We start from the raw sequence: 21,871 nt of genomic DNA on the forward strand, positions 1-21,871 counted from the left end.
CTAAAACATATCCAATGATTTTATATGTTCTTCCATCTTTTTACAACACATCATCGGGTTAATGTGGATTTTAGAATTTAGATGTAGGCTCTGCAATCCTTTTTCAGTTTGTGACAGTGTAAGAGAGAAAAACAAGGGGACAGAGACATGCAAAAGTCCCTGGCCAGAACTGAACTGCGTACACCCCAGGCTCTGTTATTGAACTGATTAAACCCCCTTAATTATTGCAATGTTGCAATATACTGTTTATTAAAAGGCTATATAAAGTATTAAGGGAGTGTGATCACTAATACCACCAAGTTGCACCACTGAACACTAATGGAGGATCTTCTTTCCAGTGGCCAACTCCCCTCTCTCCCTCTTATTATCAAATGACCTCAAACTTAATCCACTGGTTCTACTCCTCCTTCAGGGATTGCCCTTGCATTCAGTCCATGTATTGTTTTGTTTTTTCTTGTATTTTGTAACATTTAAATCATAATCATACATACACCTTTGTGAAGTTTTACATGGATTGTAGCAGCATCCTGCACTTACTCAATGTGTCCTATTTGCACTTATATTCATTTGAATACATATATACTTTATTTTATATGCACAATTTAAACAGTGTATTTACACCACGTAGGCTTACAGTATATGCCACTGTATATATCAAGCATCTTCAGCACAGAATTATCTTTCCTTTTTGTTATACTTATAATTTCTCTTGGATATTGACGTACAGTACATTGATTTTTCTCCCATTTGACACTCACTTTCTAAAATGCAAATGCTTTACCTTTGCCTTTATCACCAGCCAGATTGTTTTTATTTAAAGAATGATTTGTTTAGGTAAGGCGCGGCTATATATCACCACTTAAACATATTCAGTGATTTTATAAGTTCGTCTCGTCTTTTATATCACTTTTAGATTCATTTTTATGCATGTATACTTTATTTCATATGCAGAATGGGAAACTTTTTTTACACCATGTAGGCCCACAGTATAAACCACTGTATTTATAAAGCATCCTCGGCCCAGAATTATCTTTTTTTTTTTTTAAAGAACTTTATTAAAGTTTATGCATTTTAAAAGTTATATACACACACACACCACAAAACGTACATGTTATATAAAAAGAAAACATGTGCAATCAGTGCAAAATGTGCAAAGTCAGTAATAAAGTGCATCCAGTGCATATAAAGCCCATGATCTTTTTCTAAAGTGCTTTGTTACAAGTTCAAAATGTTCATTGAAGGAGCTGTTTTTTGTCCAGAGCTCGTCTCCTCTGGAGCTCGGTGAGCACCTGCAAGTGCACATGTGGTTTTCTACAGTTTCATGCAGATGATCAGCTGCATCAGTTCTTTGGTTTCACAGTGGGACTGTTTTCCAGGACACAGTGGATGACAGATTTATAAGTCAGATCAAAGTTAACACCGTACACTTTAAGTTTGTCACAGACTTCCTTTGCTCTGTAGCAGTCCATCAAAAGAGGCTGTTGTGACCCATCATCGTCGCAGTTTTAACGCATCGACTCCAAGAAAACAACAGCTCTGACAGGAAGTCTGCTGGCAGATAAAAGCCAGCGGACATCTCTGATGCTCTCTGAGAGGTTTTTATTTGTATATCTTGCTTCCCCCTGCCTGAAGCCCGAGGTTCAGCGCTGTCACCAGCTGATGCAGAGCACATCAACACAGCGCTGCCGTGCGTGATGACGACACCAGAAGGCCCGAGCGCGGTGTGTAACGTAACATTCCATTGAGAAGAAGAGGGGAAAGATGGCGTCCTCTAACAATCCTCGCAAATTTAGCGAAAAAATCGCTTTGCATAATCAAAAACAGGCGGAGGAAACCGCTGCGTTTGAAGAAGTGATGAAAGACCTGAACATCACCAGAGCTGCGCGGGTAAGACCTGCACACCCCCGGCTGTTTACGTGTTGTTGCATCGCTGTTTGGCAGCTGTCGAGCGCTGCGGAGATAACGTTACATCTGAACGTTGGGATGCTAAGTAGCTAAAGTTAATATAAACAGCCGCCTCAGTTCAACACCACCACGTTATAATTTCACTGTTTACATCATGCTTTAGCGTTATTCAGATAACAAGCTACTCCTGTGTGTCGTTAACTAGCTTAGCTGTAGCTGTGTGGAGCTGTGGATAACGTTGGTGTGCACCTGTGCTGGTTTGACCAGTCACTGCTGTCTTTCTCCTCAGCAAACAAACCGTCTGACACGTAAATAACTGTGTGACAACATGTTCGGGACTCAGCTGCTCCAAACTGAACTGGAGCAACATCTCTGAGAGGGCTAAGTTAGCATTTGCTAGCCAATCAGATGTTAACCAGCCTTCCCAGCTGTGATTTGTCTCCCTGTTACTAACTAAACGGGTTTGGGCCACACATGAAAAACATTTATTTAAATTCTGACTTTGATCCCAGAACTCTGACTTTAACTAATGCGCATTTGGTGTTGCTAACAAAAAGGAAAATATAAAAAACAAAAGGAACTGTTTGTTCTGTGATTTAGTATTGCAGTTCCATAAAGTTTAACAGAGTCAGAATTCTGAGTTTAAAGTCATTATTAGGGATTGTACGATATGCCGATATTTTGGTTGATAACCGATATCGACACCTATGTATACTCACCTAATTGCTGGGATCATCAAGTCTCTTCTGTCGTGGAAATAACATACTATTATGCATATTCTTATTGTTGTTTATTCATTCCTTGTTCAAAATAAGAAAAAATACTTAAAGTTATGTTATGTAAAACATGCCATATGTATTTATAACAATTGCTTTTAAACAAAACAAGTAAGATACATCCTACTTAAAATGTGTCATGTCGCGCTTCGCATGTAATCCTCGTGCCGCCTGGCATTTAATCAAGGAAGCAGCAGTCAATTTAATTGATTATATCGTTGTGTTATCTGATATCTGATTGTTCATTTTAAAGTCAGTATTCAATACTGATAGTTTGCCAATGTTATCATGCATCCCTAGTTAGAGTTCTGAGAATGAAGTCAGAACGCAAATACATTTTTCGTGTCTGGCCCTAATCCTCCTCCGTACGCTTACGTACACTCACTACATTATCCGGCAGTCTGACGTAATAACATCCTTTCAAAATACGATTTCCGGGTCCAAACGCTCCGTTGGTGGGAAATGTCCTTTACAATCAAATAAAACTGAGTAAAGCAGCAAACTCTTTAGAAGCTGGAAAAACAGAATGGATTCTTTTTTTTTTTTACTTGGCGATAAGTCAATTAATTGTCGCCAGTTAACGCTCTGGTGATCAACTGATCAAATAATCAACTAATTGTTTCAGACCTATCAAGCTCAGAAGAGGGCACACACTGTTGCCAGGAAGTGTTTGGGCTAATTGTTAGCCCGATTGCTGGAAATGATCATGACCACTCACCACATGTTGCATCGGAGTAAACACGAGCTGTACTGTTACCTACTGTAGGAAAAAACAAAAAAAATTAGTCAGTTTTGTGGTCTCTGCCAGATTTCTTTGTGTTGCCATTCCAACATCAATCCATCGCATTTGTTCAGATCAATATCTTCATTTTTGGTAAGAGGACTTCCATCACACTGTTTTTGTAATAACACAACATTGTGACGGGTTTTGTATTAAGGCACGTGACTAATGTAATCACCAGGTGTGTTACATGGAAAGACTGTATTCACACCAGCTGTCATTGCAGCTTTTCTTCGCTATGAAAGATGTTGTCTTCCTCTTTGAGTGTTCATGAAACAGCCACTCTGCCTGTCTCATCGTGTTTCATCCGTCAATTAATGGACTCATTAATCTTTCATTTCACCATTGTAGACTGGCAGGCATCATTCATTTTTAGCATCACTTTATTTGTGAATCAGATCAATCATTCACTCATGCTTTCATGCAATTTTACTTTGCACAGTTGCAGTTACAGAAGACCCAGTATTTGCAACTAGGGCAGAATCGTGGACAGTACTATGGAGGCTCACTGCCCAATGTCAATCAGATTGGAAATGGCAACATTGACCTGCCTTTTCAGGTGAGCCCTTAGCCTCTCTCGGCTGGTGAATCAATGGTTTGTTCTCGATCAGTATACCTCTCTTAGCTGTTGGTGAAAGTATTGGACATGCAAAGGTTGCAGATATCTGTAGTATTGGTGAAAGATTGGCTCAAAACAGAGAAGTCTGCAGGCTTAGCTTAGTCTATGACGGCAGTAAAGTGTTCAGAAATGAGCTGCTGGTCAGAGCTGCATAGTTGAACCAGGTTTTATCACAGTTCAGCAGTGAAAGGAAGTCAGAAGTGTGTAATTAAAGGTATACCAGTTTTACCCTGCAGTGTAATTTGGTTCCTAAATTTTAAAGTATATCATTGCTTGTCATGGCTTTCCATCTTAAAATGCATTTGCCAACTCGAGCATCAGTATGGGGGGCCCATGGCTTGACTCATTTTGAATTGAACACATTTGCACCATTAATCCTAAAATATTATCCTAAGACATAGTTTTGTAGTGCAAGTAAGCTATTTTTCTGGCCTCATTCACCTGCTGTGTTCACTCCAGAACTCGGTGCTGGATACCAGCCGGACAACTAGGCACCACGGCCTGGTGGAGCGTGTTTACCGTGACCGGAACCGCATCACGTCTCCTCACCGCCGGCCGCTGTCAGTCGACAAACACGGACGCCAGATATCCTTTTTTTGTTGTTGTTTTTGAAAGCATTTGGTGTTGAGGATGTTTTCACTGCTTTCATTATTGCATTGAGGATTCAGAGGCTGCTTGAACATCGTTCTGAAGGCTCGCACTTTCAGTCTATTGTTGTTATTAAGTTTGCATGTTTATGTTGCTAGGGTTGCTATACTTTACTGGGAACCCAGAATACCCACAGCCAGTACAGTGAACGTTCATCCTTTTTTTTTTAAAGTTGGAGTCACGGACTTGAACTTCCTGTTTGGGATGTAAATTATATGGGAGGCTCTTCCAGCCATGACTGTTTATTTACGATAGCCTTTTAGTGATATACAGTCTGGACTATGGTGACTACCATGCTTTAGTGTGTCAATAACAAAGTGCCAAATCTTTCCAGGAGATACATGCACCTCTACCAGTCAAAACATAGTCTTTATTTAGAACACATTACACTAAATACAGCCATAAACTGAAACGATGTACATGTGTTGATGTCTGTTATTGAATGATACAACGCAATCCAGTGTATTGTTCCACTTCTGTTGACAAGATTATTCTTAGAAATATATTGGTTAGGAAGACACTGTAATTGAATACCAGAACACTTGTGTGTGGTAATTTATTACCTATCAGTCAGCGGACATGAAAGCATGAATTAGCTGAGATGCATTTTTCATCCTCTCCACTTTATTTGCCTTAACTAAATTCACATTGACAGCTGTCCTTACAGCTCAGTTTACCTCTCCCCACCACCAGACACTAGCTGGAGAAGGTAGGCCACCCCCCCTTGTCCATTTGCCAAAAATGATAACTAGGACACACAACCGGACATGGCTCAATTACAAAAATCAATTGCATGGCCCTGTGCATTTGTGTTGGTACAAAACTTCCAAAACTGGACCAACACAAAGAGCTGTATTACGGCAAATAAAGATCTACGCTGTAGATTTGGTTCTCTGCCAGTGTTTTGGATTTGGCAGTGATGTTGCTGACATCTCATCTTTCTAACACATACAGGACAAATTCGGACTCTGCCTTACACCAGAGCGCCATGAATCCGAAGCCCCAGGAGGTGTTTGCAGGGGGATCACAGGAGCTGCAGCCTAAACGAGGTAATGGAAGATCCAGTTACAAAGACACAGAGACGCTTTTATTTATTAACGTGCAATGGCGGCAAACCTTAACTGGCACAAAAGGGTAGATCTATACTCTTGATAAAATATTTATAAAGTAAATGGATGCTGATGCCGCACAAAGAACTGCCTCAGCACGCTGCAGAGAAATAACATCTCTTTATGGAAGTCACTCAGAATGATCTAGAGAGGAGGGTCAATAATTATCTGTTATCTGTAAACTCATAATCTGTTGATTATGTCTTTTTATGTGCGAGGCTCTCCTATAATATAGCTGAGAGTGGCTGCCATCCACTCAGTCTGTCTGGTGGACACCTTACTATTTTTAGATACTCGGGGAAACTAGTGCACAGCGGCGCCAAATCCTGCTTGACTGGCTCGGATATTGATGACTCATCTCTTGCACTGATTTGTATTGATGTGCATTTTGTCATAGCAAAGCAACTGTGTCTTGCTGTTTCACTAATTAGTACTGCTGCTAACAGTGCCTGGGACTGACAACTCTGAATCAAATGCAGACAAGGACATCCAGGAACAGCTGTGGGATGACGAGAAGGTACTGATATGGGAAAGGGAAGGGCTAACGAGGTGCACACTTTTTATTATAAATGTAAACCACGTACTATTTACAACTCATTGTAATGTTTTTCTCCTCAGGATGATTCATCTAAACCCAACACATGTGATGTCCCGGGAATCAAGTGAGTGGTTTTATTACTCTTTAGAGTGAAACGCCACTGGGGTATAGCAACCTGTCACTCACACAGCCATAAATTCAATTCAATTCAATTTTATTTATAGTGTCAAATCATAACCAAAGTTATCTCAGGACACTTTACAGAGCAGGTAAAGACCCAACAATTCCCCCATAGAGTACGGTGGCAACGAAAATAAATAAGTCATACTCTAAAGGCACTGATACAAGTCAGCTGCTTTAGGTAAACTGGAAACATGCAGGAAAAGCACTTGAACATTCTGCCTCTAGTATTCTAGGAAATAAGTAATTATGGCACAACAGTACGCCCATTTCACAAACATTTGCAACTAAATATACCTATAGATTTGTGCGAACTGTAAAATGTGTTCAGGAACACGTGCGAATAACCTCAAATAGGGTAAGTTCACACAGTAGCTCCCATGAATTTGCTACATCTTTGTTTTAATTTGGTAGTCTCTTTGCCTTTTAATAGTTTAGGTGTAAAAAAAAAAGCCTCCCTTTGCACGCTCCTAGATGACTGGTGCGAACCTCACAGAGCTCACTGACATCGCAGTGCCAGCAGCAGCTTCAGATATGTGAGCAGCTTTTCTCCTGTCTGACAGAACTTGTGTCTTTTTAGTATATTCCCATCACCAGACCAGGAGTTAAACCCGTCCGTGCTCCCAGCTGCGCACAACACCGGTGGTTCGCTGCCTGACCTGACCAACATCCAGTTCCCCCCTCCACTGTCCACCCCGCTGGACCCCGAGGACACCGTGGCCTTCCCCTCCCTCAGCTCGTCCAACAGCACGGGCAGCCTGACCACCAACCTCACCCACCTGGGCATCAGTGCTGCCAGCCATGGTAATAACTACTATTTGAAATGTGTAATGTCCCTTAAACAGTAGAGGATATTACAGCTAGAGGTGGCTGATATGACATTGATCGATGAAGGTTTCTGATCTGAAGATTAATTTGGCTCACCAAGCATCAGTTAGTCACTGAATGCTTGGTGTGAAAAACCCTTAAAGCATCTGAACACCAACACAGGTGTTTTCAGTTATTCTGGTTGATTAAACCTCTGCTTGGGTTGAAGTTGGGCGGGGCTTTGATGAAAATTTGATGGGTATTTATGAGGTCTTACATTTCCGTCTACCAATAAAATGATAAAGGTGTACTTAGTCCTGCCTTAACAGGTGAAACAAAGCTAACAGGAGACTTTGGAAGATGTCAATCAATCACAGTAGACATACCAACACAGTCCTGAGAAGAGGTCTAATCAACTAGTTAACTGAAAACACCTGTGTGGGTGTTAAGAGGCTTTAAAATACAACCATGTAAGAGTTCTAAAACGTGTGGACATATCTTGGTCACATTACTGTGAAACACTCTTATAGGGACTGGTAGAGGGGAAGTGAAATGTCTGCGGGTGTGGTTCTCTAAAGCAGAGAAAATAATTAGTTTGGGTGGGTGGATTATTTAAGAGAACAAGTGGATCTGGATCATGTCAGAGCTGATCCACGCATCTCTGTTGTCTACAGTTATAGTGAGTCAGTCGGTCTATAAATTGGCCACCCAGACAAAAGAGCTGAAACTGAAAAAGTTTTGCCCCTTCTGTTTAGGCTCTATGTAAAAGAAATAGCAAAAACAACAACATTATTTGCTGAGATACATGATGATCGCTTCGCTGACCTAAGAGAAATGACAAGGGGGAAGGAACAGTCAACGAGCGAGAGCCTCAGTTTTCTGTTTCCCTCTGCTGTTTTATTTATATATATATATATATATATTTTTTTATTTTATTTATATATTTATATATATATATATTTACTAATATGTATGTATATATATATATATTTATATATATATTTACTAATATATGTATATATATATATATATATATATTTACTAATATATGTATATATATATATATATTTACTAATATGTATGTATATATATATATATATTTATATATATATTTACTAATATATGTATATATATATATATATATATTTACTAATATATGTATATATATATATTTACTAATATGTGTGTATATATATATATATATATATACATATATTTACTAATATATGTATATATATATATATATATTTACTAATATATATATATATATATATTTAGCACACTTACTGCTACATTCGCAATTTGAGTGCTCTGATTAATACATGTTTACCAAAATAGGCTATATATCATAAATTATTGGGAGAAACCAAGCTAATCTATGTAAAAAGCACCCCCATATAGCCCTAAATGAATGATAATTTGTTTAATGAACACTTTTTAGCCGCTGTGACTGCGAGGTAGATCAAATCATGCTCCGTAGATTAAATTGCCAAACTGCACATTTCATTGTGAAATTGTTTGATTTCAGATTCAGCGGGGGCTGAATACAATAGAGATGGAATATTGTAGAAGAGTGATTTTCATTCATTCAATTTTTGGTAGCTCATATTAAAATCTGTCTGGTCACAACCAAGAATGTATCCTTTTAACTTTTTATGTTTGTTCAGAAATCAGAAATGATCAGCTTTGTTGAAGTTCTGTTCTTGAAGTGGTGTCAGTTTTCTTGCTTCATGTTCTGACTGTTTCTCTTTGATTTGTGTGTTTTACTTTACAGCACTTGTTTTGAGTTGAGTGGGATGCAAAGAAACCTTTCATTTGCGCTCCATTTTGTTTTTTCCATGGCAGGAATCCCCAGCCCCTCTCAGCCCACCATGACTGTAACGGCACAGCGCCGGCAACCACCCGTGGTACCGCTCACCCTCACCTCTGACCTCCATCTGCAACAGTCACCACAGCAGCTTTCACCCACCCTCTCCTCACCCGTTAACATCACGCAGGTACGGCTCAGCTCGGCTAACTTAAAGTTGTACAGTCGCAATACTGAAACCGTCCAACACATTTTTTTAAGATGTCTCCACACTATTAACTATGGTCCGTAAAATTGGCTGGACGGTGTTTTCTATAACAATTGAACAGTCCAACTACATTTTAAAGCAGTCTGTCAGTAGAAAGGAAAAGAGCTGAAATTACACTGAAATAAAGCACCAGTAAATTCAACATACATCACATTTTATGCGACTAACCCAAACATGGTCCATGTGTTTCTTTCCTCAGGCCGTGCCAACAGAGTCGATGACCCTGGAGCAGCAGCTCTCCCAGTTCCCCCTGTTCAACCAGCTGACAGCTCAGGCCCAGGCTCAGCTGATCAACGACCTCCAGAAGCAGCAGCAGGCTCTGCCGCAGGGCATCCAGCTCATCACCTTGCCAACTCTGGCTTCCCCTGGTACCACTGCCAGCAGCCCCTCCCCAGACAGCCAGAGCCAGACCACCGCCAGCATCAGTATCGGCTCGGTAAGAAACCAGGAAGTCCAGTCATAAAGTGGAATGTGAGATAACGATTAATTTGATGAAATGACTGAAATCATTTTGCTTATTCTTAAGCTTCTAATAATTTTGCCACCTTATTGTTCTGAGAGTTCTTTAGCTGCACAAAATAAATCCCAGAAAATATCTGAGACTGGGCTTTGACACTGAATTGTCGTTTAGTAGAATAACTCACGCTATTAGGAGAAATATATCTTTACTCTTGACTATTAGGTAATTATGCTTTTTTACTTCCCTTACCTTCAAAGCATAACATTTTAGTACTTGTGTTATTTTCAGGATGTAAAGAAGGATTCCTTCAGGTCCTTTAAAGCTGACTAATTCTTCGGGGTCGGTTAATTTTCAGATAAAGTGGGTTGAATTTTTGCACCGAAGCAAGAAGTTGGGTGATACAAGCTTATTCCGACCGAGAAATAAATCGCTTTAATTTGACGATTTAACTAGGTTAGGACCAGCAGAGGTTACTATTCTATAGTTGTCCCACAGTTTATCTGGTGGTGACAAGTAATATATCCTTATCCATACTTTGCATAATGAGTAGATATAAGGCTGATGGCTGCTCACATCCCTTCCTTTGAGATTTGTGTATAACAGGCATTAAGCTTAGTGCTAGCTAACCTTCTTCCCTCCAACAGTACCGCAATCAGACTGGCTCACCAGCCACTCAGTCTCCAACCTCCCCAGGCTCCAATCAAGGCTTCTCCCCCGGCGGCTCGCCTCAAGTAAGGGCCCACCCACCGAGCTAGCTGCTGTTTGGGGAAGGGCTTTGCGCCTGGGGAAAGCTAATTGTAGATGAGTTTAGGCTGCTTGTCATCCTCTGTATCAGCAGTTAACCACTCATGGTGTCGACAGCTGCTTAACTCATTTCTTCATCACCATTACCACTGTTCACTGTGTGCATGACAATGTGGCGATAATTTGCTGACGGATGTCTTGACCTGTTGTTAGACTTCAAATTCTAATCTTTCAAGAGCAAAAGTTTTAGTATGCACCACAAAGGGGATGGGCGTGAGTTATCGATTCCTCAATCCTTTTTCTTTTTTGAGAAGATAGAGTTATTTATACAATACCACTTTATTTTACTACAAAAACCTAAATAAATGTGTTGAGCTAAACAGGGCAGGATAAGGTAAGACGAGAGAAGTCTTGGAGGTGTGAGTCTTCGAGTGTGTCTGGCACACAGGGCTACTTGTGTGTGTGTGTGTGGCAGAGTGGAGCTTTGGGGACACGCCATGCAAAGTGATTAAACACATTGGGAGTCAGTTAGGGCACAGGACATGTCGTTTTTTTGCCAGGAGCATATTTTCCTGCTTCTTCCACACATTTAGTGCCTATTTAACAGATTCAGTGTGGACAGAGTGTTGATGCGCGGCATAATCTGGCGCTTTCTTGCTGTTAGGACACAGAAGATGCATCTAAAAGGAATCTATCCCCCCTCGAGTAATTTATGCAATTACTCAATCTAGGAAAACATTCGTCATGCCCTCCCCTACACCACATACGATTGAGATACTTTTCTCATATGGATGAGCTGCATTTCTAAATGGCACCCTCGAGCACTGAAAATTATGAAGCATATTTGATCAATATAGTTTAAATTTCCACCTTGATGCAACACTTTTTTCCTCAAATGCTTCTGTCCATAAAGTGCCCTAGTCCTTTATGACTGTGAGACTTCATCAGTCAGACGTAATGGTGACAATAGTTGTTTGTGTTTGTTGAGTCAAGAACTCCCAAGCTGCTAGTTGGAGCGTAGAGCTAAACTCAGTTTACATCTGCTATTTACATACACATACAAAACACATCACTCTCTCCGCTGGGGGAAAGTCATCAGAGCTTTATCCCGACTTCAGTAAAACATTTGGCAGAAAGGCAAAGACAGCTTGCATGTGTTTTAATAATACACTTTAGGTGTTTAGTGTTTTTAAAGGTGCAAGGCCACTTCATGGCAAAAGGCCACATCAAGAAAAGCAGTTACTTTGTAAAAAGCTGGAAAACAAAAAGCTATAAAGGCAGTGTTAAAAGTAAACATGTCTTCAATTATTGAGAATATTTAAACAGATAATTAGTTGTAGGTGTCCTGTGGAGTTTTCTTATAAAGTTATCCTAACATTCAGTGTTTTACCACCAAAACACGTTGTGTGCGTCCCTAAGGTATCGTTTACATTTCCCCGCTCATAAAACACTTGAAAAGTCTAAGTATTTTAAATCCAGCATTGTTTATATTGGTGCATCAGTGACTGAAAGGTTAATATTAGAAATGGTTGGACTGGGACTCCACTAAAAACAAATGCCAGTCGCACAGTGTTTGTGCTTTTCTCATTTCAAGATTATCCTCAATAGAAATTCCAGTATTTGCAACCTCGGCAGAGTTCTTCAGTTTCTGACAATTGTGACGACCCGGAAAATTACTTTTTACTCACCAGCCCTGCTGTTGAGATTTAAGAAACACTGACCGCTACGACTTTCCAAAGACACATCATTAAAAAAGAAATAACCTCAAACACTTGCAATTCAGTTAACAGTTTAACCGAAAAACATGTGTGAGATGATTTCTGTTAAGTTGAAGCCGTTTAGTCCACATTTCTCTGCACAGAAGAGGTGGTGAGTTAAATGCTTACATGACCGATTGTGGTCATTATGGACAAAAATATCATAATGGAGGCCATTGCACATCATTTCCGTTATTTTTCGTACGCCTTTTTTAAAATCCGTCATCCAATAAAAACGCACTGATACCTTGCACGCTGAGCCTGATGCGTTTTATTATTTTATTTATTGAGCCCTGAGCAGTGAGGATGATTTTAAGGTCCTCTCACTCTGTCACTTGGATAGCATTAGTCCCAAACAGAGCTAACGATTGATTGAAATGACCAATAAGCCGTTGTTTTGCTGCCAGAAGCACAATCACTAGGATCTAGTCTTTCGTACACCCTTTGTTTTGCTATCTGTACCATGTTCTGCACTCATCTGCCACAATCTATCTTTAAATTCTGCAATTCTGTAGTTTTTACTTTGTGCTGGAAGACATTTGATGAGATGCCATTTTTGGACGATGACGTGCATACACGATGGCGTTGAGTGATTAAACGACTCTCTAAAGGCTTTTGACGAAGGCAAGAAAACGCAGACATTCAAGCGTGATCCCAGAACTTTAACTACGGATGAAAGTTTCGGAGTCGGTGTGTAAACACGATTGACACAACGTGAGGTCGTATTTAATTTCAAATAAAAAATACGGACTTGGTGTGCAAATGCCTTTACAATCAGGGCGACAATACCAGAACTTCTCTTTTTTAGCAAGTTGATTTGTGTTCGTGTCGTCGTGAACAGGGCTGCCGCAGGCAACACATCACTGGTGTGTGTCCTGTCCTCAGGGCCCGGACAAACAACCACATGTTCATGTTTCCATTTCATGCCTTAGTATTTTGAATTCTATTTTGGTCATTTTACAATAATAAGTTGTTAAAGGGCTTCTTCTTTTTTCTAGTGTTTCACCAGCCTCCATCTTTTGTCTCTGAACCGTGACAACCCTGGTCATGAAAACCATTCGCTTTTGGTCGCTGCTCAGTTTGTTCTGCTTGTGTTTTCTGTTATGCCATTGCTGAAACGTCTGCTTGTGGGCCCGGATAATTTGCCATCTGGCTAATTCTGTTTTTGTGTTTTAGTCATTGCAGCTTTCTTGACATTTGTTCAGAATGTTGTTTCTTGCCTCTCTCCCGCCAGCACATTCCTGTGGTGGGCAGTATATTTGGCGACTCCTTCTATGATCAGCAGTTGGCATTGAGGCAGACCAACGCCCTTTCGCACCAGGTGAGTGCACAAACAATAAGCCGCAATGGCGTCAATGTTTTCCTCAGATAGTCCCTGATTATTACAACTCTGTACTTTCATTTTTTAAGCTGGAACAGTTTAACATGATCGAGAACCCCATCAGCTCCACCAGCCTTTTCAGCCAGTGCTCCACCCTCAACTACACCCAGGCAGCCATGATGGGCCTCACCGGGAGCAGCCTACAGGACTCGCAGCAACTCGGCTACAGTAGCCATGGCAACATCCCTAACATCATCCTAACAGGTAGCAACACCGCATGTCCATCCGATACACTTTTTATGTTTGTGTTTGACCATGTCCATGATCACACCACACACATTTAAACACAGGTGCGTGTTTTCAGTAGATTCCAGTTTTTTGGTTGTAGTAGTTTGGATGCATTTTACTCGGTAGTGAAAGTTTCACAAAGTTTGGCTTTTGCTGAACCATACATGTTGCGGTGTATACATGTTCCCGATGAGTAGTATTGAGCTTGAACTTCTTTCCCAGATGAATGAATCTGGCCTCTACTCTCTTCTTCTAGCAAAAGCTATCTGTCATTTTCTGTTGTTGGTTTTATGTTCAGTGACTTAGAGCTCAAGTATACTCTTTCAAGGAGTTGCAGTAGTAACAGTGTTAATTCATAAGTGTAGGAATTGATGTAAGGTATAATGTAAAACGAGCGGGTCATTATTGTGAATTAAGGGGTCGTGAATCACAATAACGACCCACTCTCTCTATAGTCTCCATAATCTATGAACAGAACTGCATCCGTGGCATGGCGCGGAATGGCATGGCGTGGCATGGCATTGAGGTGGAAAAAAACTATTCCTTCCATCTAGAAACACCAGAGTGAAAGTTCCTACCTTTGTAAAGTGACCCACAGCACAAATGGGGCACCTACAGGATAAGTTGGTGCCCTGTATAATTATTAATTTATAGTTAAGTGCAGTAGTACATCGGTGCTGGAGACACCTACTGTCGCAGGATTAAGCTAGGTGTTTGTCCGCAGCCATATTGTTTGAGAAGATTTATTATTCATTCTTTGTATTTAGTGTTTTTCTTGGCACAGATTTAATAACATATAACCATGTGATTAAAATAATGAAAATATTAATAGATGATTATGTCTAAATTGTCAAAAATTACAAACCTATACAATTCTAGGATCTGGTTACTATTGCAAAATACATCCTTAAATGTAACTTGAGCCGATGTAAAAATGTCCATGATATTAGTCTTTTGTTTCTCAGATGTCAGTAGCCACTTCTCTCTCTGATGTCACCTGTCTCAGTCACAGGGGAGTCTCCGCCGAGCCTCTCCAAAGAGCTGACCAACTCACTGGCGGGTGTTGGTGATGTCAGCTTCGACGCAGATTCTCAGTTCCCTCTGGACGAACTGAAGATCGACCCGCTCACCCTGGACGGACTGCACATGCTTAACGATCCTGACATGGTGCTCGCCGACCCTGCCACCGAGGACACGTTCAGGATGGACAGGCTGTAACGTGAGAAGCCGACCGTGGCCGAGAACAAGAAGATGAAAAAAAAACCCACACTAACTTGTGAATGGAGAGAAACAAAGGGCCGGATGAACCCTCTCCCTCGTTGCATGGCCGTCCAAGCTGTCCGACCTCGCCCTCGACTCCGTGAAGCCCTTTGAAATGATGCGCCGCCAAAAGACAACAGGGAAAAAGACATCCAGTGGCTTGCTGGGGAATGGCCTCGCTGTCGTTTTGAATGAGATTCGTCGCTCAGCGCTTTGCTAGCCTGCTGTGTTTACAGTGTACCATTACATGCCACATATATTCCAAAAACGCACATTTGACGATTTTTTTTTCTTACCATATCCTCGTATTTGTTTCATTGATATTTGCTCGTAGCAGGAAGCTGCTAGGACATTGGGCTAAACCGTACCCGTTACAACGGCTTTATTAACAAAAAACAAATAGAAAAAGAAACACAGCAGGTTTGCTTGTACCCTGCGATCAAATGAATCGGTTTTCCCATCATGCCGTAACGGCTTTCTACTTCACTCAAAGCTTTATTTTTGACAACCAAATATTATTTTCATCATGTACTGTATGTTTTTGATGCTTTATGTATTTATATGTTCTATTTATTTATTTAGTTAAAGATTTTATATTGCATTTCATAATTTAAATTTGATGCCAAAATACTATCTGTAGGCATAGTGTAAAATTGCACTGATGTTATTTGTGTCTATTTATTAATTACTAACATATTTATATCTGTGTTTGTTAAGCTACTTGGTTTATGAAGGAGTGCAAAACCTCCCCATAGTTGCTCTTTGGTGTTCGATGTGCCATTCTCTGTAGGACGTGGTAGACGTTGCCGTGCTGCAGCCCAACTGTCAAATCTAAATATCATAGTTTTTAGCACAGCTCCAGAAAAATGCTGCGTGCTCCAGAAAAGGGATGGTTTCACGCCACTTGAATTAACTTTTTCTGAGAAAATCATCAGGTATTTCTATTTAACTAGAAAGCAAGAAAAACATGTCCAAATTAATTTTCTGCCAGTGAAAGCCAATATATATATATATATCCAGACTGAGCTTCTTTTCAGTGAAGGAAGCCGTCTGTTTTTAAACACTAAAATCTAAAATCTTTTTAAGTCTTCACTGTGAAATCACCTGATTTTGCCTTACATGAGTATTCTACTGTTCTACTTAAGTGTCTAATGTGACAGCGTATTTTCGTAACTTATTGTAACATTTTCTTGTATTTGAGAGGAACTTAACTTTTGGTCAGTGATATTTGTGGTTATGTTGTGTAAGGTTTGACAAATCAATGTACTGTATTTTGTATCGGTACAGTTTATAGCCAAATTGTTGATGTTTTTTAAAGTGGGGCAAAAAAACTAAACAAAAAAAATTAAAGGATAGGTTTAAAGTGTTTTTGAGAAGGAGTGCAATTATGGGGAGGCTTTTTGCTCCTTGACAGGGAAGCTCTAACAAAAACGCTAATGACTTTTGCCACAGAGGTCGTCGATATCAGAAGTACTGTGCAAAGAATATGGTTTATTGTAGGATATTTGACACTATCGAAGCCACCAGATGAGAGATTATGAATATAAGGATATTTTATATTGTAGAACATCTGTTTACTCCATTTAGTAAACTGTATGAAGTACATAAAGGGTCTGTTTAAGAAAGAATATTGGTGTATTTATATATCTAGTATTATATGCAATTTTTCTGACAGGCGCTGATATCGACCCTGCTCCGTTCAGTGTTATAAAAAACAAAAACTGTCACATAAACAATCGGGGATGTAGTCTAGTCAAAAAACTGTTTACGCCACCTTTACAACGGAAAAATGTTTACACAAGTTTCATCTGAAAATGTACATAATATCTCTGACTGCATCCGTGACGCAATCTGTTTTTGCCAAAATGCGTCGAACAAATTGTGTCAAATTTCAATCTGCCTTGGCCTTTTGTCAGAGTTTCCCTGAGAGGTGTGTGTGTAGGTCTGTGGGATCATGTTTGGTATATTGTAATGTTCATGTACAGACGTGCTAATCATTCACTTACCTAAAGCGCCCCAGCCCACTTCCCCCTCCCTCTTGAAAAGGAATCACATTTGTTCTGCTGCACACCTCTACAGATGTACAATTTGTTTCAGTTGAAGTGTTTCTTTGTCTGCTATAATTCTCCATCAAAGTTTTCGTTTGCCTTCACTAGATCCGTGATTCCTATGCAAATGACACACACACAAACACTCTCACACTCTCTTAAAGGAAAAATCCACCTCCGATGTTTTCTTGTTTTAACAAGTTCCAGGAGTTGAGCTGGGTTTATTCTTCTGAAACGGTGTAATAATGGAGGCTCAAGCTGTTTCCTCCCACAGTAAAAGTTACTGATGTTGGCAGAGTGCGTTGATCGTGAAGACAGCTTTGAGGTTGTTGTTTTTTTTTCAGAAAGGCTTAATATTTTCCTTTTTGAGCGACACCGTGACCTAGAACGGCCCTTTACAGTTCACATCGCAGTCCTCTCCGCCATTATTGTTCTGTGTCACAGAGCTCTTCGAGTCCAAAGTCATCTGCGCTGGGTTACTTTGACTTTGAAACCGGTTCTTTAACATTACTTTTAATGTTTTTTAAGTTTTTCATTTTAACAAAAAGAAATTACAACATTACAAAATAGGGTACAAATCTTTTAACATTTAAAAGGTGACAAAATACAACACAAGCCTTATTAGATGTTGGTACAAGCACGCTGCATGCTTATTGGCTCACCGACACTGCGACTTACTCCGTAGGTATTGAAATTAGGTATTTAGTGACGAGACATTTTTCAAGACAAGGAAAATCAGTCGGTGCCTTAAAGTATGAGAAGTTCAGTATCTAGCCCTGAAAATTGTTTAAAGATTTATTTTTAATCTAATTCATTATCTTTGTCAAGGTTTTGCGGCTCCTTACTCTTTTAAAAATGAACACAAAAAAATGTAAATCATTGCTTCGAATAAATTAACACTTAGTTCAGTTATTGTCTCCTCAGTCAGTGGACACATTTAATAATTTAAGACAAAGCTCAACGTCGTCGCCAAGTTAGAAAGGAAAGGAAAATGTGAACTGGTTGCGTTCGAGTGTTGCAGTGTTGCTATGACAATCAACAGGTAAAATCGTACGCCGAAGTCTCGATAAGAAATATAAATCCAGCTCGACTTCCAACATTTTGTTCTTTTTTTGTGAATCCCTAATTCTTCAGTTGGTAGTTTCCTACGCATTTCCGGCCTCCCTCTCATTATGCTAACGTGTCTCCTCGCTTCCCTCACTCGTGTCCCTTCCTTACATCTTAGCTCCTCCTGGTGATGTTTAGAGGGAGATGCGAGGACAGAGTAGCTAAAGCTGCCAAATGAGAAATCCTTGGTTCCATAGTTTCATGTCTTGAGCGTCATCAGTGACGTGGAAGTGCAGCATTTATACATCACGCCGCTTGATAAAATACTTTTTTTCCTCGCTCTTAGCTCCTCAAGATCCTTCCTGTTGAAAACATTTCAGTGTAGTTGCTGAAAATGTCTGGAAGTTTGTTAAAGCTGCGGTCGGCAACATTTGTTTGATCATATTCGCTCAAACCAACGCTATATCCGATAGAACAACGTAAATCACCCTGCTTTCGTGCACCTAGAGCCTGTTTTGCAAAAATCCACCGCGCCCGTATCGTCCTGTCCACTCAGCGCCGGGCTGTGTGAGAGCTGACTGTCAGGCACAGTTCATGAACATGCCACAGATCCCCCCCTCGCGTATGTCACTATATCATATGCATACTCCATGCTGTTTATGGATGAGAGAAGACACGGGCGGTTCACAGGAATTTGGTGCACGAGCACTCGATGGGAGAGAGTGAAGGAGCTTGTTGATAGAGCGTTAGAGTAAACATTCGAAATTTGACTGAGTCATCTCGATCTGCCAGACTTGCTGACTGCAGCTTTAATGGACCTTTAACCCGTGGAAGGAAGAAAAGAAAAGCCCCCCCACACTTTTCTAGAAGCTGCTCTTATTTGTTGGATTTTTCCTTTAAGTCACTGGAACAAATGCATAGAACTCATTCTATACATTAGTATGTTTCCAAATATTTAATTCCTAAAACGAAACGTCTTGAGCCTAAACTTCACTGTAGTGTTCCCAGTAATGCCAGTGATCTGAGCTCCACCCTCTCACTTCCTTTCCTGTCATCCTGCTGAATACTCGTCCTTCACACTGATCTTGTACATATACGCTATAGCTGAAACAAAATGCATGTCTAAACTGACAGTCAAACCCTCTAGATGAAGGCCTTCTGTAGCTCCGCAGGTTTAATTTGTGTAACATAACTCTATCACAAAGTCTAAAGGAATGCATGTATGGGTTTCTCCTGTGACAGTTTACTCCTGTAGAGTGACTCTGTTACCTCCATCTCTGTATGATGCTACATCACGAATGATAAGAGAATGTATTTTCTGTGGCATTGTCCTAGATTTAGCCTGTTTGCCAAATGACGTTTGGAGTTTTAAGTCTCGACACAGTCGGACCAGACTCATTCTTCTTCTCTTCTGCTCTTCAGTCCGGTGAGGAATCCTCTCTCTCTCTTCCTTCTGTAGCATCTCACCACGTGTCTCAAGTGTAAACAGTCATTCTCGTACGTTAAGAACCCCGCAGTCGATCCGGCCCCCTCCACTCCGTCAGCACAAACCCTTTTGGCTTTCTTGAGAAAATGGAATCAGGTTCTGGATTGCAGATTGGCGCGTGCACTGATCGTTTGCATTTATGGACTTGAATCTTCTGAAGCTTCTGCGTTATGCAGTCAACTGCATGACATGATAGACACATTGAGCTGATTCTCATCCCACGTTATGTACAGGAGTTTGATCTAGCTATGCCGAGTGTGTTTAAAGACATCAGATATGATTGATTGATGTTGTTGTCGCCTATCATGTCAGGTTTTGGACTGTGTAAAGTGTTATTCTGTTTCTTTTTCTGTTTATGTGCAATGTTTAGTCCACTAGTTGCTTCGCACTTTATTTGTGACTTCCTGGCTTTTGAGCAGGGACTGTTCTGCCCGATGTGAATGCTGACTGTTTTCCTCCAGATGTATACACCCTGGAGATATTTTCATGTCAAAGAAAAGATGAATTCTCTATTTTCCTTTGTAAACTATATTTTGGCTTGTCTTGTTTTTTATCTGTGAAGATTTTAGGAGATGCAAAACTAGAAAGGGCTTACTCCAGTGCAGCTTGCGCTCTCGTAAAAGAAAGGCACTCCGAATGTATTTTCCTTATTGGTAATTTTTCCCTACACATGAAAAATTGCGAGCCATGGTTCTTACCGTGACAATAGATAAAAGTAAATTGCGACCTCAGTAATCCTAAAGTGAAGCAGTCTGCATCATGGCTACACAAACTGCCACTGGTTCTGCACGGTGCTGCAACACAGTCTCACTTTGTGAAGTTAGCAGAAAAAAGGCAGTGATTTGGGTAGAATAGTAAACTTCTTTGGCAGAGTTAAACGTATTTGCCTGATCCTTTCTTGGTGGGAAAACTTCCTTCTCACGTGTTGAGCTTGAATTTGCATTTTGAGACTTTGTGCCAATTTCACAAAAGTTTTTCTGTAACTGAAGCAAAACACTGAAATATGGAAAGCAAAACTTTTCAGGCTAATGAATGAAAGTCTGTTTTTTTTTTCTCCCAAACCGATGAGGTGAACAAATCAAAGTATATTTTTTAAATGTTTTAGTTTTGACTCATCTGCTTGTTTCAGTCTGAGACACCATTGTCTTGCATTACTTGTTAGTGCAGCTTGTGTCTCTGGTGTGTTAAAAAAGCAGTAAAGCTAAAAGTCGTGTCCCAAACTGCAGAAGCAGATGAGTGAGTGTTGTGTTTAAAGGCGTGTCCTCGGTTCCCGGTCTAAAAGGAAAGAGTTGCTGCTCGGTCTTTACTGCTTGTTCCCAGAGTGTGTTAGGTCTGAATAAAAGTTCCCTTTAATAACACAGGGTTTTCTAAATGACTCTACAACTGTCTCTGGAAAAACACGGTTTAAGTTCCACTTAAAGCTTATACTGAGAATAGCATAATATCACTGTTGTCCTGTAAGTCGTAGTAAAAAAATCTGTAGTTATTTATTTGTTGCCATGTGATTCTCCTTATGTGACCATTTGTTCATAAGATGAAAGAAAAATGTCAATTAAATCGAATGTGGAAGACATTTTTCTCAGCACATAGTCTTGATTTGCAGAATATGCTGATTTAAAACAAAAAAAACTGTCCGATGTCATTTTACGCAGCGTGTTTGCTGTGGACATGCATGGTGTTTCGATCCTGTTGTATATTGTCTTTGCTATCGTTTCTATTTTGTAATCTGTATTTCCAAATGCAAAATTTAAAAGATTATTTTGGATATGTGCATGCTTGTGAAATGTTCAGAATGTTGATTTCCACTAAAAGCTGTTGAGTTTGAAAAAAGTCACGTCTGTTACTTAATCTAGTAGTTCACCTTTTTTGCAGAAAATGTATTATATGACAGGGCTTCACCATCAATATAACTCATTTATAGGGCACTTTTCTAAATATGTAAAGATGCTTTACATGACAACAACAGTCTAGCAACCCTCTTGAGTTAGTCAGTTATTTTCAGCATAATTTGTATTATCAATA

At 40.0% G+C, this 21,871-nt stretch overlaps 1 protein-coding gene across 2 annotated transcripts; it reads left to right on the forward strand.

Moving 5' to 3' along the window:
• Positions 1-1,750: 1,750 nt before the first annotated feature.
• Positions 1,751-21,619, forward strand: crtc1b (CREB regulated transcription coactivator 1b). 2 transcript variants are annotated; one of them, XM_083940635.1, is made up of 14 exons: positions 1,751-1,887; positions 3,905-4,021; positions 4,541-4,666; positions 5,377-5,438; positions 5,684-5,778; positions 6,270-6,355; positions 6,457-6,500; positions 7,137-7,360; positions 9,209-9,360; positions 9,638-9,874; positions 10,543-10,629; positions 13,634-13,720; positions 13,810-13,984; positions 15,015-21,619. In XM_083940635.1, the coding sequence occupies exons 1-14, from the start codon at positions 1,762-1,764 to the stop codon at positions 15,224-15,226; spliced, it is 1,830 nt and encodes a 609-aa protein (XP_083796761.1). In that variant the 5' UTR covers positions 1,751-1,761; the 3' UTR covers positions 15,227-21,619. The 2 variants fall into 2 exon arrangements, with proteins under 2 accessions (XP_083796761.1, XP_083796762.1); XM_083940636.1 differs by having other exon boundaries at positions 6,285-6,355.
• The last annotated feature ends 252 nt before the right edge of the window (positions 21,620-21,871 follow it).

The sequence above is a fragment of the Echiichthys vipera genome (assembly GCF_963691815.1).
Source record: "Echiichthys vipera genome assembly, chromosome: 3".
Taxonomy (NCBI): Eukaryota; Metazoa; Chordata; class Actinopteri; order Perciformes; family Trachinidae; genus Echiichthys; species Echiichthys vipera.

What these genes read in the sequence shown, in the direction of transcription:
- crtc1b (XM_083940635.1), top strand. Translation starts at nt 1,762, where the DNA reads ATGGCGTCCTCTAACAATCCTCGCAAATTTAGCGAAAAAATCGCTTTG. An exon ending in CACCCGTTAACATCACGCAG is followed by an intron (nt 9,361 to 9,637) that starts GTACGGCTCAGC and finishes TTCTTTCCTCAG; the next exon opens with GCCGTGCCAACAGAGTCGAT. An exon ending in CCAACGCCCTTTCGCACCAG is followed by an intron (nt 13,721 to 13,809) that starts GTGAGTGCACAA and finishes TCATTTTTTAAG; the next exon opens with CTGGAACAGTTTAACATGAT.